The sequence below is a fragment of the Epinephelus lanceolatus genome, chromosome 6 (assembly GCF_041903045.1).
Source record: "Epinephelus lanceolatus isolate andai-2023 chromosome 6, ASM4190304v1, whole genome shotgun sequence".
NCBI lineage: Eukaryota > Metazoa > Chordata > Actinopteri > Perciformes > Serranidae > Epinephelus > Epinephelus lanceolatus.
In genome coordinates, this window is record NC_135739.1 from 14,512,501 (window position 1) to 14,529,600 (window position 17,100).

General features: G+C 43.1%; 2 protein-coding genes across 2 annotated transcripts; one reads left to right on the forward strand and one right to left on the reverse strand.

The window, feature by feature from the left end:
• Window positions 1-10,393: 10,393 nt before the first annotated feature.
• Window positions 10,394-13,183, reverse strand: org (oogenesis-related gene). The gene is made up of 6 exons (XM_033622723.2): window positions 13,029-13,183; window positions 12,862-12,933; window positions 12,565-12,784; window positions 11,025-11,185; window positions 10,611-10,715; window positions 10,394-10,520 (listed from the first exon to the last, which is right to left on the reverse strand). The coding sequence occupies exons 1-6, from the start codon at window positions 13,074-13,076 to the stop codon at window positions 10,467-10,469; spliced, it is 660 nt and encodes a 219-aa protein (XP_033478614.1). The 5' UTR covers window positions 13,077-13,183; the 3' UTR covers window positions 10,394-10,466.
• A 1,815-nt stretch (window positions 13,184-14,998) lies between these two features.
• LOC144463738 (uncharacterized) lies at window positions 14,999-16,080 on the forward strand. Its single transcript, XM_078169142.1, has one exon. The coding sequence runs from the start codon at window positions 15,024-15,026 to the stop codon at window positions 15,984-15,986; it is 963 nt and encodes a 320-aa protein (XP_078025268.1). The 5' UTR covers window positions 14,999-15,023; the 3' UTR covers window positions 15,987-16,080.
• The last annotated feature ends 1,020 nt before the right edge of the window (window positions 16,081-17,100 follow it).

The following is a 17,100-nucleotide window of genomic DNA, read 5'->3' on the forward strand; positions in this document are numbered from 1 at the left end:
GAAGCCATCCTCTCTTCATCTTCAGCTGTTTTACAGATGCTGTGATGTTTGCTTCCAGAATTAACTGGAATTTAACTGAATCCATTCTTCCCTCTACCTGAGAAATGATCCTCGTGCCACTGACTGCAACACAAGTCCAAAGCATGATCAATCCAGCCCCTTGTTGAACAGTCAGACTGGTGTTCTTTCCCTGAAACTCTGCACCTTTTCTTCAAACATACCTTTGCTCATTGCGTTTGGATGTTCGTCTGCAAACTGCTGATGCTGAATTTTGTAGTGAGGACACAGGAAAGCCATAAGTGCAATATCATGGGCAACTGGACTTGCTTGTGTTTCTTGAAGATGTTTTGCCTCTCATCCAAGAAGCTTCTTCATGAACTGACTTCTTGGAGAAGTCCAGTTGCCTACGATATAGCACTTATGATTACCTGGATGACTGAGAATCTTCACCGACATGTTGCCAATAAATTTGGGAAGAATGCCCTTGAGAACTGAAGAAGCTTCTTTGATGAGAGGTGAAATGTCTTCAAGAAACGCAAGCAAGTCCAGTTGCCTATGGTTTAGCACTTATGATTGCCTTGACCTGGATGACTGAGAATCTTCACCGACATGACACAGGAAAGGTTTCCTCTGACGACTTTTCCATAAAGATCATATTTGTGCAGGTGTTGCAGCACAACAGAAGAGTGTACCGCCACTCCAGAGTTCGTCTGCAAAAGACCTGCAGGAAGATTTATCAAACAGAGGTTTTGATTTGCCTTTCTAACAACCCTACAAGCAGCTCTCTCCAAAAATGTTCTTGGTCTTCCAGACCTCAACCTGACCTCCACAGTTCCTGTTAACTGCCATGTCTGAATTACATTACGAACTGAGGAACGAACAGCTACCTGAAAACCCTTTGCTGTATTCTTATCATGTTCTCCTGCTTCGTGTGCATCAGTTATTTTAGTTTTCAGAGTGCTAGGCAGCTGTTCAGAGGACCCATGGCTGCTGATTGCGAGGACAAGTTTTCAACAGGCAGATTATTTATAAAGCTTTGAAATTTGCATCACCTGACCTTTCCTAATGATGATTGTGAAGCCAGAGTCCTAACAAGCTAATTAAGGTCTGAGCCTGGTAAAAGTTGTCTGAGAGCTCAAATATCTTGGGTTGCCCAAACTTTTGCATGGTGCTCCTTTCATTTTTTTCACTCTACAATTATACAAAACAAAAATAATACTGAATCCTGTTTAAAATGCTGAAAAGCTTGGAGATCAGTTCATCTTCCCTTGACCAGGGGTGCCCAAACTTTTGCATGCCACTGTGCATCTCCCCTGTAGATAAGGAACATCTGAGTGTAAACTAATGAGTAAAAAAGCTTAAGTGTGTCTCCCCTCTTCTTGAAACTACAGTGTATTACTCAGCAGAATAAGATGGTGAAGTGATTGTTTGGGATTAAAACTTGCTGACGGATGGATATTTAGAAGCCAGGAGCACATATGCAGACACGACCTCTGCTGCGGCTGAAGATAACACGAAGTGGAAAGTGCCAAAGTGTCTTTATTCAGGAGCTGCACCCACTGTCAGTTTTGTCACTTTACAGTTTTGAGGTGCTGACACTTGACACTTTTTTTTGACAGGTTAGAAGATTTTATACTTTTTCCAGCTTTGACTTTGAGACTTTATCTCAGTCTCACTTGTGACGTGTTTTGCATTTTTACACTTTAAATAACTTCACAGTGCAGTTTAAGGCATATCTAGACAACTTATATTAAAGTACCTGTCAGTGTTTTGCACCAGTGTATTTATCAACGGTTTTGATAAAGATATTTTACAGTTAACACCTCGATACTTCTCCTTGTATACTCCCACCACATAGACAGCAACTCTATCTCGAAAACCATTTTTACTTCTGTTAAATACCAAGTGTTTTGTAAGGAAAAAATGTATCCCTTGAGTATTGTAAATCTTGTCTATCTAGTGAAAACTGCCAAATAATAAACTCCACAAAACTTCCTGAAATAAAGCTTCTGCTGTCTGAAAGTGTTCAATATAAATTCAGATATTAAGTATTTCACATTTGCAGCATCTGGCAGCTGCTCTCTTCCTAAGCAGCTTATAGTCCTGCTCAGACTTCATGATTAAGATACCAACTGATCAACTGAAAGTGAGTCATGCTCGTTGATCAGTTTGCTTTAAGAGAAAGAGCTGCTTCAGATTTAAACTTGTATGATGGACTAATTCTCGTTAAGTAAATCTTTAGTGCAACTTTTCATTTAAATTTCATTGTTTATTCCATTTATTTTGTGTCTATCTGTATGGTGGAGCAATTCTCCACACTCCGTTACAGAGCAATGTTATCCAGTTTGTGGCAGTGCTCCGGTCCAAAAAAGCCACATAACTGGAAGTGCATATTTTAACAAGTAAAAGTCACTTGAAGGGATATTTCAGATTATTTGAAGTGGGGTTGTATGAGGTGTTTACCCATAGTCAGTGTTAGGGTTGTCACAATACTAAAATTTCAAACTCGATATCGATACCCAGGAAAATATTCAATACTTAATACCATTTCCGATACAGCAGCAAAATTAAGAGGCATGTCATTTTTTAAATAAAGATCAGAACAGTAACATCAATGATAACAACACCCCCCCCCCCCCCCCCCCCCCCCGCCCCCCAAAAAAAAATAACAACCAGAAAAAAGATCTGTCCATACAAATGTTTTTATCTACAGCCCTGTTTATTTTCTGTGCTTCTGGTGAATTGGCACCATATTTTCGTTGCTGATCAAATAGAGTTTGTAGTTTAGGCTCAGGATGCTCCTGTTTCTACCTCAATATGTGATCAGAGAACTAGGGGTTACGGGAGAAACCAAACGTTTTTTCAGCTTCAATCTGTGACTTTACAGTTAACATAACTTTTCAGACACACATAATTGTGTTGTCCTGTTAAACTAACATTGTCTATTAATGTTACAGACGGGCATGACTGATAAAGTTTTCTGCTTAGCTCCCACATTAACGTTAGAAGTTATATTTTAGTTTGATGCTGGCGACACCAGCTGCTCAGCTGCTAGTGAGGGGAGAGGCTGTACCTGCCATCTGCAGCTTGCTGTGTTCACTTCACTAAATATTTCCAAAGAGAGCTTTTTCCTTTATCATTTTTGACCAAAACTGGCTGCTCTGATCCTCCTGCAGCTGCGCTGGCCATATTACAGCAACAGAAATGAGTGCATGCATGCACAGCGACGACAACAAGCCGGGTTGCAGCGAGGGCTCTGTGCCTGCCAGACACTGCCTGCACAGCGCGTGTCCGTCGGACCCGTTGCGTGCACCCGACAGACACTGGGTGAAGTCACCAGACTATCACAGGGCTGACACATAGAGATATTCACGCTAACATTCACACCTACTGCCAATTTAGAGTCACCAATTAACTTTACATGCATGTCTTTGGACTGTGGGAGGAAGCCGGAGTACCCGGAGAAAACCCACATTGACAAGAGGAGAACATGCAAACTCCTCCTCTACCCCAGGTTCAAACCAGGAACCTGTTGTGATGTGACAATGCTATCCACTGCACTGCAACCACGATGGCTAATTCAAAGAAACATCAGGCCTCCGAACAATCTTCACCACCAGAGGGCAACAATGTGCCAAAAGTTAAACGTATCAGCTTGAAAATAAATTTCATGAGCTGACTGTGAAAACAGTGCAATCAAAAACACACAAAAGTACCTTTCAGTCATGCAGCTGTTTGTTGACATCACTGAATCCTCCGAGTCTGTCTCAATCAGAAAGTCTTGTTATGAATAGAAATCAGATGCCCTGCAGCTCCTGATTGTGAGGAGAGGATTTACAAGCTGTCTGACATCCTGAACTGTTTGTCTTCGTGCCCTGGCCCCTCCGGTTTTGTTACGGACCCCGCTGGTCTGTGGGCCGTGTCTCAGAATAGCATCATAAACGTGTGAATGGATTTGCTGACTTCACACACTTCGAGAGCCCTGCACAGTTTCCTGTGAGTCAGAGGTGTTGGCGACCTTCGCTCAGACAAGGACGATCACAATCACAGATAGCTAGCAAAGCCTTTAAATCCTGCTGGATTGATCAAGGAGCGCGGTGAGACGTAAAATACACTCATCCAGATGAGAAGCTGAGGTATTGCTGCCGGGTAGCTCAGGAGGGACTTTTGAGGATAAGTTGGCCTGTGATAGTTCAGGGCATCAGATTATCACATAAAACTATTTGAGGGGATAAAACCAACATTAAGGAAATGAAAAACGGAGCCGTGTCAAATTATCTCTAAAACAAATTTACTCGATTCTTTCTTGTTCTGACAACTTGGCTTGATGTTGAGAGACAGTGCCCCGAGGTAGCAGTTGCTCATCCACGAGCAGTTGATCCTGCGCTCACTCCTCGGCGCTTGAATCAACATCGATTACACGAGATCTGACTTCCATGCAGGTTTCCTTTGCTCTGAAACTTTTCAAGAGCCCTCGCTACTGTCCTCAGCATCAAAGTGTACGACTAACTGAAGGCTCCATCTGTCTGCTTCATTTTTCATGCCTCTTTTCTTGCTCTACTTCTCTGAAGATGATGGATGCTGCTGAAATCTGCGGGGACAGCTGGTCGTTAGGCTGGAGGTAAAGCGAAACACGCTGCATGGCGGTGTTGAGAGGGGCGGTGGAGCAGGTTGCAGCGGAAGAGCGGGAGGCAGGGGAGAGAGTTTGAGCGCTTCTGTTGGCTGACATTACAGAGCCACATTGTAATGCGTCAGATAATAGCCTGCAGGTCAGACTGGGGGCCTGGGGAGCAGCCGGCACCTGCTGCCATTCATTCAAGGTGACAATAAGCCGATGTCAGGTCCTAGCTGTGGCTCTGCAGTGTGTCCAGCCTCTGGGTGTGTGGTGTGTGAGAGGTTTTATAACAATCTGTGCTGCATCAACACCAGAGTGGCTCACATGAAATCAGATAAAATGTGATAAAAGCTGTGACATAATATGAAAACCCCTGCTGCCTGCAACATAACCACCCTGCATCTAAACTGATCACCTCAACAAATCACTCCGCATGCAGCCATCCATTACAGAGCAACAAGACCTCCACTACATTCACCGCATGAGACAGGCAGCCTTTTGTTCTGTGGCTCACCTGGGACTGTGCATGAAATTTATAGCCCCCCCTTCCAGACGCTGTGTTTTCACCTTGCTTGTTGAAAGGCAAAGACAGAGCTTTCTGGTTTAAAAGCGGTCTCCAGCTGGCTACAAACACCAGAGATAGAGGTCGATGCTCTCTATCGCTGCCTCCGCTGAGCAGTCTACCCTTCAAACGTTCAGACAGCCATGAGAACCCCCAGAGACCATCAGTTCCTGTTCTGTATCCAGCTCTCACTGCTGCCCTTCCCACAAACACACACACACACACACACACACACACACACATCAAGCATTTAATTCATACCAATGTGCTGCCTCAGTAAGGTGGCGGCTGCCTTTTCACCTGAGCGCCAGGAGGTGAAAAACATCTGAGAGCAAAAAGAAAAAAACAGACACAAAGTTCACTGTCAAAACAACTTCAAGTGTTTTCAGGAGTTAATGGAATTGAAGGCAGCTGGATGTTCATGCAGACACACAGAGTGGACAAATTCACCCAGACGCCACTCAGCGCAGTAAAGTTAAATGAGGGTCATAATGTTAAATATTGAGATTGTCAGAGGCGTTGAGTTTCCTGTCTTGGATGAATGTTGGCATCATTTTATGACACTTTTGCAGTGATTAGCATTGTCACTTCACAGCAAGAGGATTCCTGGTTCGAACCCTGGGATGGGGGAGCCCTTCTGTGTGGAGTTTGCAGGTAGTCCAGCTTCCTCCCACAGTCCACAGACATACAGGTTAATTGGTGACTCTAAATTGTCCGTAGGTGTGAATGTGAGTGTGAATGGTTGTCTGTCTCGGTGTGTCAGCCCTGTGATAGTCTGGTGACCTGTCTAAGGTGTACCCTGCCTCTCGCCCAATGTCAGCTGGGATAGGCTCCTGCCACCCCCAACAGGATATGATTTTACCCCATTTCTATGTCTTTATATAAGTAGTATAAATAGCTAGACAGAACCAATGTCTGCCATGCTGATAGAATTGATAACGTTATCTGGCGTGGCTACAACAGGCATGAAATATGTGCCGACGCTGACAGTCTGTTGAGCAGCCTTTTGGTCGTCTTGCTTTCCCCATGTTGCGAACATCAAATGTTTTGGCGCAGAGCCTACATCCAGCATGGCTCGGTTCTGCTTCTCTCGAGTCATGTATAATATTTGTCGCTCAGAGGCCGTACATTATTAAACACACACCTCTGAGGCATCTGCAGATAAGCAAACTGCTGGTGCTTGCTAACTTTACAGCTCATTAGACATTCCTGGCACAAACTAGCTGCATATGCCAATGTGTATCACATGATACTAGTAACATTTCAGGAGGTTGGCATCAGTATGTGTGCTATTTCAGATGCCTTTAGTGTCTTAATTATTGCACTTGCATACAGTTGGATATTTGACTTAAGACTTTAAAAATGGTCAAAATTGCACAGGCCCTGATATCCCTTTAGTCCCCACTATGGAGCCTTCATTTCCTATAATACAATGCAATAGCTTTGTTTCATTACACCTTCACTGCCTTGTAAACATCCATGTAACACAAATGAAACTCTAAACTTTAATTTTGTGACACAGGTTTTCTATCTCTAAACCCAAACCTAGATTACCTCTGATAATGTCATCAAGGTTATGATCTAAGACGTGATGGAGCTCCTCAACAGCAGCAGAAAACATTCCGCTCATGTTTTCCAACTCATTCGCCAGAATAAATGTTGTACATTTCTGCCAACCACAGATATGTCACATTTGTATGTATTTATGAAGCGGATACATTGAGACTTTATGTTTCAACAACGCGGTGGTTCATGTGAGGTTATATTTAGGCACAAAAAACACTTCGTTATGATTTGGAGAAGATCATGTTTTGCATTAAAATACCTGCTCTTGGAGGCTAAAAAGCAGCTGAAAGACGAAGCAATGACTTGCTAAAAAACAACTGACTTTGCTGTTTGTTGGTTTTAAGCAGTAGCCTGCAGTCTGCAGCTTGGGAGGCGTCATGATTCCCCGCCAACCATCCCCTCAACCTCACGACAATTAGCTCATGTGATACGCCTCTTCAGAAACATTGACATGGTAATGAAATGTGCAAATGTAATGTATCCATGGTTTGCATTAATGTACAATACCAACATTTTCTTCTGCCAACTTGTCTGATGTTTCCACAGGCTGAGTGCTCCTCATGACTAATAAATTGATTTGTATAAAATCAGTGTTTGCCTTCTAACTTCACAGATAATAACAGCTCAACACAATGTTAGTTTGACGAGTGCTTCCTCTTTCACTTCCTTCCTCAAGTATACAATTTACATCCACACCAGATAAACTGGGGAAAAAAAACACAGCCTGTGCCGAGGAAACAAAAGGGCAGCATTAGCTCATCTCTAACCGTGATCTGTTCTGCTCCATCCACAGTGTGGGAGAGTGGGTGCTGATTGCTGGACAAGGACAAGCACTGGTTCAGTCATTTTCAAGAGGTTTCGCGGGGCTCTTCACAGCAGCCTGCCACCTACTCCCGTAAACACAGCTCACACTCAGCAGTGAACACAGAAGCTGCCTGTGTGCAGGTGCACAGAAAAAGGCACGGCTCTGTGGGCAGCATGAAATTACACTCCTCATCCTCTCCTGATGCCAGTCATAAGAGAGCCGCACGGCAGCAGCTTTACCCTCACCTGCAGCACAGAGCCGGTGGGAGGATGAGCACTGTGATAACACCCGTTTTCTGCTTGGATGAACTCGGGGCAAACAACTGAAAGTCACATGCTTAAAGTCAAAAATAGCGCTGGTGCATCCACTGTCACAGGTTTAAAGTCAACAGAGCTTACATCTTTGGCCGCCCATATTCACCATCACCCCTGCATTTTTGCATTACAGATGAAAATTAGAGATTATATTTAAAAAACTGCCACATATGATCCATACATCTGAATGTAACCCTGCTCTCTGAGGCCCCATCAAGACAATCTGGCATATCCGACTGAAAAACTGCACCACTACCTGGCAAAACGAGGTCCTGATCATTTTTAGGGTTTACCAGCTCAAGGATTTTTGTCCATAGGAAGCAACTCTCCGCTGATGACTAACTCCTAAGCCTCTATGACACACTTTGAATGTTGTTCACTCAGTCAGCTCTCAGCACACACTGCTTTCAGAGGCCATCTGCTTTGACTCTATCTCCGTCTCATTATGGTGTCTTTCGTCTGAAATGCAGACACAAATCAAAACAGACACTGGATGTCCTGAACAGCATAGTTATGTAACAAAATAAATAAAAACAAAATGTTTAATTTGTACGAGAAGCAACTTGATGTTTAAACTTTATTACCTTATATCAGTGGTTCTTAAAGACACATTTGTTAAGACTTTGCCTCAAAACTGTTCATACGATTTTTAGAAATTTGGGCTATGATATACCTAGATCATGCATGATACTGTACTTAGGCAATATGGCAGGAGGAACTGTGTTTAGAGAAGACAGATCCCTACTGAAAATATTAATGGAAGCCTGTAAAAAGGCCATCGTGACGAGATGGTACAAGGCAGACCCATCAACATTAGATGAGTGGCAGAAAATTGTGAATGACATATATGATATGGAAATGTTAACCCACAGGATGAGGACTCAGGAGGAGTGAAGTCGAGAGAAATGGGAGACAAGGACAATGTTTGCATGTCAATGTAAGATGAGAGACTGAGTCACTGACTGAGTCACAGGTATGAAAAGCTTTTGAGAGACAATGCAGACCTTTTTATTTATCTGTACACTTATTTTTCTTCTACCTTTTTATAATATGACACACAGTCAACCTGAAAACAAGGTGCACTGTCCTGCGACAGGCTTTGAGGAACGTCTTCTCTAGGTTGGTGTGTGTGTGTGAGGTGATACCAAATCAGCAGCGACGTGTATATAAACCGAATTCAAGTAAATCTTTTTTTTATTTCACACTTGCTCTGTCAGTGTACATGCATTTCTCATGCCAGTAAAGTCTCTTTGAACTGAATTGGATTAAGACCTGCCTTACTAAAAAGCAGAACACCTGGATTCTGTTTCAATAAACATTTTGCAACCCTTTGTCAGACTGAACGCAACCCACAATTCTATAGCTGTTGACTACAGCTGAGGGGATACCTGTGGGGGAAGTGAAACCTGCGATCACAATAGCCATTGTTACTCACATTGGGAACGTTGAGTGTGTACTACACTTCAGATTTAAAAAATATTTAAAATAATCAGATTAACAAATATAAAACCAAATTCTAATTCTCTCATTTTATAAATCTAAAGGGAACACTACATTTAAAGACAATTAAAACAAGTAGATGCAATAAGCCATGGTTTCAGCCTACACTTGCTCTGGTTTGACTTCAGAAGTAATGACTTTTTTCTTATGTATATTTGAGAGGCTGCAGCTCAGAGATAAAGTGGGTCGTTCAGATCAGTAGTTTGATCTCCAGCTCACATGTCAAAGCATCCTTGAGCAAGATACTGAACCCCAAATTGGTCCAGATGGCTTGCGCGCACATGCGTCTGTGAGAGAGATATAAGAGTAGCAGGTGGCACCATGTATGGCAGTGTTAGCCACCAGTGTATGAATGGGTTAATGTGACTCAGTGTAAAAAGTGCTCCGGTGGTCAGATGACTACAAAGATTCTATACAAGTGTAGGTGCATTTAGCAGCTCCAGTTGTACAAGCTGGAAAATGACTAATTGTAAAAATAGTTTCCCCGTTTTCCTGTGGACCCCGTGAACACCTCCAGGTCCTGTTATTGAGGACCATTGCCTTTTATTTTGTTTTCAGTATAAAGAGGACATGCTCCGATGGAGTGGTAGTGGCAGGAAATTTAGTAGAGAGGCAAAGCATGATACAGACATCCATGTCTACAGCTTAGGCAGATTACAGCTGTGAGCATGATCAGTGCCATGAAGGATCCAGAAATTAACCTAACACAGGAACCATCACACTAATGAACAAACAAGATGAAGTTAATTGCAACAAACTGCAAAGGAATGGTTTTAATTTTTCAAAGTTGACAGCACCTGTATCATGTGGTCAGAGCTGTACAGACCCACTAACATTTTAGAGCAACCTCAGTCACCAGTCAATTGAGAAACTAAATCAAATTAAAAAGGTTTTAAAATGAACCAAGAGCTGCATTTAAACAATCCTCATAGAAAGTACTGATGGCATATGAACAAGTCATTCCTTCACACTGTGTCAGCTCAGTTGTTGAATAAAATATTACTGCCATCTAGTGGACAGCCACAACAATGTCAAGGCAAAGGGCAAAGTTTTATTGAATTAATATATAAACATACAAAACCACTGAAACAATACAACATTTTGTCAATATACAACAGCAGGGCAAGTGATTTCAGATGGATTTGACACCTCAAATTCCTGTAAAACACAAAAGTCAAGTTAGTGCATCACTCATCTCTGCATTATTCATGTAAGCCATTTCTTTAACAGTGGGTCCACAGATCTTACCGTGTTCACGTCCTCGATGACAACGCCTTTCTCCTGAACCTCAATGTCGCTTTCGGTGTTGTTGTGTGAGCGGTACTCTTCACTCTCGGTCTCTATGGTACTGGGCTGAGAGATGGTCAGCATTAAGAGAGCAACACCTTCTTCCATTATCGGGAATGTTAAGGGCTTTTGAATTTTAGATCAGGTTGTGTGACTGCAGGTGTTATTTTAAGCGTGAACACATTGTGCACCAGACACCACATGTGTTGTGATGTACAGAACGTACTCATGCATTATAAACCAAAAGAAATAGACACTTTTGATACCAACGACACATATTCCTTCATCTCCCTTCAGATTGACGAAATCACCTTCACATAAAATTTAATACACAGCACGGTGTGAAACAGGAGCAAACTCATCCCGAGCACTAACCTCATAGTCAGGATCCATCTCTGGGCCTTCGTCTTCAGCGAGCTCCTGAGTGAGCGCCTCCACCCAGGTCTGACTCTCCTCTTCCTCCTCATCCTCATCCAACTCATCCTGCTTCCTCTTGCTGCCCTTTCCACAAGGTTTCGTAGGAGAGACTCGGATTTCTGTTGGGAAACAAACTGTTTCAGAAAGTGGTTCCCTCAGGCCTCTAGACACATTAAAATTTTACATCCCTATTTAAAGGTCAAAAAGTAAATCATACTTCTGCAAACTACTGTTATGCACAGTACACTAACATTTGAGTATTTGGAGTTGAGTTTGACAAGTTGTTTTTGGCCCTATGTGGTAATTGGGAAACCTAGATGGCAGATTTTGATTGAATCTGCCTAGTTACTCCACAGGGCCCAGGAACAAGTGCTATTTTTTCCTCTTTTAAAAAGTCCACTGCGTAGGATTTAGGGGAATAAGAATCACCATGATTTCGTTATATAGAATAGAGTTGTTTATATCTACATAGGGAGCAGGTCCTCATCTACAGAGGATGCCATGTTGCTACGGTAAACACAGACAAATATTCAACACTGGCTCTAGATAGGGCCATTGGCATTAGCCACCATAGCAGCCAATAAGCGATTGGCAGCATGGGAAAAACTGATTTGTAATGTCAAACTGCTTTATTCAGTGTTTACCGATTTAAAAATGACAGAGTCTGTTTGTTTGAGGGAAAGAGACCTCAGATATTTCAGCTCTCTGTAAAAACCTCCTGAAAGCCTGGCTCGGAAAAAAAGTGAGCACAGGCTGAACTAGCAACCTATCTGCAAAGAGCGGACCGGCATCAGAGGAAGCGTTTCTACTTGGTTTAATCACCTGGTCCCATTTGTTTTGGAGGGGAAGAGACCTCTTCAGATAATTCAGCTCCTGGTAAAAACCTTGTGAATCCTCAGCAGGAGTTCACGCTTGGCACATGAGAAGCGTCAGGTGGTTGCAATGTGCGATTCTAACCATTAGAGGCTACTAAATTCTATGAATCCTATACAAGCAGTCTTCTACGCTTCGCTCCTTCAAATGGTCTGAAAACTGATGCAAATGATTATCAGCATTAGGGTTGCAACAGTATGATAAGTCTTAGAAGACAGTCTCATGGTATTAAAGAGTTTCTTTTTATCAGTCTGAATGACCCTTAAAAAAAGGGGACTGAAAATTGAAGGTTATTTTTGGTTTTACAAGCATTTTGTTACTATAACTGAACCCATTTTGTTAATGAAGTATCTAAGAAGTCTCCCCTAGAACTAAAATAAAAGGGAGATTAAACACCCTGTTGCATGCATTTCACTATCATAGGTTAGCAAATGTACTCAGAATGACAGCCATGAACTTATATATCATGAAACAGGTATATAGATGCAACTCTAATAGGCACAGACCAAGTGATATGTGAGATACAGAGGGAGAGCTGGTGCGAGTGGTGGTTTGTGTTAGGAAGGCCCCTGCTGAAGGGAAAACTTTTTGGTTAGCTCAATGATTATCCAACAAACTTCCATACCTGGTGAGAGGGAGCGCCCAATGCTGCTGGACACCGGGTACCCCAGGGCGCCCTGCACCCGGCGGGGCAGGATGGCCAGCAGCAGCCGGGTGACTCGGTGCAGGCGCTTCCGGCCGGCGAGGCTCTGGCGTGCGGGACTGGGCACCGCAGGGCTCACGAGGGGTTTCTCCTGTGGCTGCCGGAAACCCAGCACCCACCAAAACCCGCGGTACACGCGCACCTGTGTGTGACAGCCATGTTAGGTCGTGTGTGAAGCTAACAGGCTAAATGCTAACACAAATTAGCTGCAGCTCGTACCACGACGCCGAAGGGCCAGAGGAGGCCGCGCAGCACGGAGCGGAACACACCGTCTCTCCTCACAACGCTGCCCTGCAAAGGGAGAGACAACACAGGTCACAACTACCACAACATGTCTTTATAATATTTTACAAGTCGTCCCACACCACCTGTCTGTCCCACATTACCTCAGCGTTGTCGGCCTCCACGGCGTCTCTGTGGGTTTCCAGTGTCATCCTGCTGCGGGTCAAAGCCTGGTGGATCTGCCGACCTGCGGTGAGGAGGAGGAGAAGATGAAGGACTAAAGTGTGTGCGGGTGTTGGAGGGTGAAATGTACCCTGATGTTGCCACGGTGTAGCCAATCAGCAGGGACCCATGCACCTGGCGCAATCAGAGCGGACCAATCAGCAGCTCCCGCCAATTAACCTGCAACAGGCCGGGAAATGGAGGCCACGTGACCGATGTGGACCTGAAAATAGGTCCATTATATTATCAGAGACTTCTGACATGCAAAACACAGCTGCTGCTGGGAGTTAATAGAAATCATCTCACTATTAAACTGCATATTCAAAACTATCTGCGTTTGACTGCAGTACATTGAAAATTAAAAATTATAATATTAATATTTAATAGTTATAATGATTGCAATAGTAATAAAAGGAACTATTCATATACACATGATACACAATTATTCATCAGCATAATAATGCACAGTATTTAGAACATTGCATTTGTGCATTTGTCCCTCGTAATGAAAACATAAAAGAAGCTGAGTTTTATTTTGACAGAATTTACACCATAAACCAGGGGTAGGCACCTGTGGCTTTGACCAAAAATTATATGGAAATGAATTTAAAAAATTGTAATTTTAATGTTCTTATAGCGATGTAGGTCTAAAGGGATTCTTACATACTTCAGTTGTACAAATGTGTAGCCATGTGCTTTGTTGTTGAAGGAAAACCTGTCAGTTCATGGTGTTGTACTGACGTAGTGCATTTATTTTGAAGGAGGCTGTATGCAAACTGTAAATTTCCTTTGAAAACCGAAGTGTATCTTGAAAGAAGACAATGCATGTAACAGGCTGAAGTTGACACAGCCTACCAGAGCCTCAACAACCAACACTACCAGGGTACTTTGCATGTTGCATCTTGACATGGAAGGCCCATGATCAAACGTCGATGTACAACGAGGGCCGAGTGAGAATGTGTTGAAGTGGTTGTTGACAGGCAAGGGTGGCCTGGTTGGACTTCCAGGCCCCCTGTCTCATGGGGGCTGCAGGGGTATAGGCTACTTTATGGACCAGTGTGTCCCCCCAACGATACTTTCATCCTTGGCCCTGTAAAAAGAACCAAAAAAGCAAAACTGAAGTTACATGAATAATTCAACTTGGATAGGCCATAAGTAATGGTTTAAAATGAGCAAAACAGAATTTCTAAAATCTGAAAATAACAAAAACCAAATACATAACTTGATAAAAAAAAAAAAAACATTTCAAAAGATGTTAAAAATGTTTACTGTAAGATTTCTTTCTTCTCAGGGCAGCACCAGATATTTAGAAATCCATTACTACATTTATATGTAAAGTCCCTCTTCATAAGAAGAGATCCTGCTGCACATTAGAGCAGTGAATTAATCAGTACACAGAAAATGTATCAACTATTCTTTCTAGGTTTAACTCTTTATATGAAGTATGGATTTCACTTATTTCTCAAACAAAGATGCCAAACATTCCTGAGTTCCTGCTGGTCAGTGTAGATTTGCTGTTTAACTTAAAATACTGTATTAAATCAAATACATTTGGAGTCACATGAAACAAACATTTTTAAGACATCATCTTGGGCTTAAGGAGACTGTTATGAAACCATTAAACAATGACAGGTTTATTGGTCAGTTCACTATAATTAGCAACATGATGCTGTGGCAGTGAGATGCTGCATCTCTGGCTGCTCCTTAGCATATGAAAAGGTTGAAGAGGGAGGCCTGTTATTGAGCTTCCATTCTTTAAAAGCTCCTTAACTGGTAACCATTTCCGCCTCTGGCTCTCGTCACATTTACGTATCTGTTGATGCATTTGGTGGAGGACAACATGTGGGAAGTGGAGAAGCATAAAAGCTGCTCATCATCCGTCCTCTTGCCATTCGACAACCGAGTCCGTGAGCAAAGACAACGAGAAGCATTCAGTGATGGATAAGAACACAGTCACACGGACGTTCAGCATTGGAGCTATCTGCAGTGGGACCCAAGCTTCAGATGATTTCTCCACATTGCGCAGACACAGCAGTGCAGGGATCCGTGCTCTCTTGTGGGCTACCAGTGGTGCAAGGTCCTTCGGGTGTTCTCTGGGATCGGACTTCCAGACAAGCCGGGAGAACATTTATCCAAATATCCTGACACCTGACAGCATCCCACAGTTCACTATACCAAGTCTGTCAGTGCAGAACAGCTTAAGATCATTGGACAAAGAGACAGAGGAGGATGATGTGGAGACAGATGAAGGCTTAGGGAGCTCTGGGACTGAGTCATCTTTATGTGCTTCTCTGGCCTGCTCCACGCTTTCATCATCCACATCATTCACAGCCTGCGGTTTGGTTCTGTCAGACCGCAAGGCTGAGCGGAGCGTCTCAGACCCCTTCACCCAGAGGAGATCTGCTCTTCAGAGGGAGGTGTCCTACCCCTGCTCCTTCACCGAGGCCCAGGACTGCCTGGACCCCGCCAGCAGAGCTGCCTTCTCCCTGCCACACCTGACCAAAGTCACCACCCCGTACGGCTTCGTCACCTTAAGCCAGAGCCCGCAGATGGCGAGCGAGGAGGCACTTCTCTGCCAAGCCGGGCTACGGCGCTCAAACAAGGATGAGGAGACCACATGCTCTCTTAGCAAAGCTCCAGTGACGAGGACAGTAAACAACAACTCCTCTAACCTGCCGGGAGACAAGAGGAGGCTGTCTAAAGACTTAACTGACTCACAGAGCAAAGAGAGATCAGTAAAGGGAGAGATGAAAGCTTGTTCCTCCTCCGTCAACACTACAGTTTCATCTTCCTCTGCACTCAGACACCAAGACGGCAAGCACAAACGCCGCTTCTATGAGGTTATAAGGAAACACTTCACCTCCCGCCATAAGGAACGAAATCACGAGACTGATTTGTAGCTATGCTAAGTGCTTTAATACGCCTTAATTTGGTTTATATTGTGTATTTTTTCATGTATAAATGTTGTGGAATACAGTTTTTGTCTCGTATCAGTGGACAAAAATGTCAGTATGATTAAGCTGTAAAAATTCATGAAAAATAAACCAACATCAACAGACTGCTGTGATACTGCGTGCATTATGTCTGAGTCTCTTCATCGTCCTATTTTATTTCAAAGTTCCTGTTTTCTTGAGGAGCATGGAGGGTCACCTTTAAGACTCTCATAACAGGCAGAGTGAATTTAAGGTTAATGAATTCCTCCACCGCTTTCAGGATCTTAAATGTCAGTTGCTCTCAAGCTGTCTGCCTATAGTCAGGCCCTCGTTGAATACGTCTGTATAGTTTCCACAGTGAGCCGGAGCTGTGAACTCGCATGAATGTGTGCTGATTCGTCCCCGAGGCGGAGAAACGAAGCAGTTCTTGCTCCTTAGCATATGAAGAGCTTCGCTGCAGACGCCCTTAACGACGGTCAACTAATGCATCCTCGTAGCCTGCATCCTCAAAGCTCCCACACACTGAAATTTAGTGGGTAAATATAATTATGATGCAAAGTGCTCTGCTCTGAGTGCAGGGCAATGAAAATACAAAAATGAGTCCCTGAGCACAAGAATAGATTAAGGTGATCTAAATTTATAATTACTCCCCGTGTTGTTGTTTTTGTATGTGCATGACATAAGAGATTTTACAATAATGCTTTAAGCCAAATAAGGGTTTCCGCTCTCATTCAATTCCCGAACTGCTCAGTCGCTTAAAAGCATTCTTTAAAAAGAGATGAGTAATTTAATTTTGAGAACGCAAACACACAGCAAAGTTCAGAACAGTTTCATAACTTCTCTCTAATACACCACGGTTTATTAAACTGTACTGTGTTTTACTGAGAAGTGTTTCTAGTATCTAATTTACCTTCAGTGACTCTAACTCAATGATATAAATGGGGTGAGCAAAATATAAAGTGCTGTACATGATAGGGTTTATTACAGGGCTGTTGTGTTAGGCTGCATTAGTTTTGACCAGGTGTACCTAAACAAATGGCAACTGGAAAGTTTATATATCCATTCATGGAGGCGCTGTATA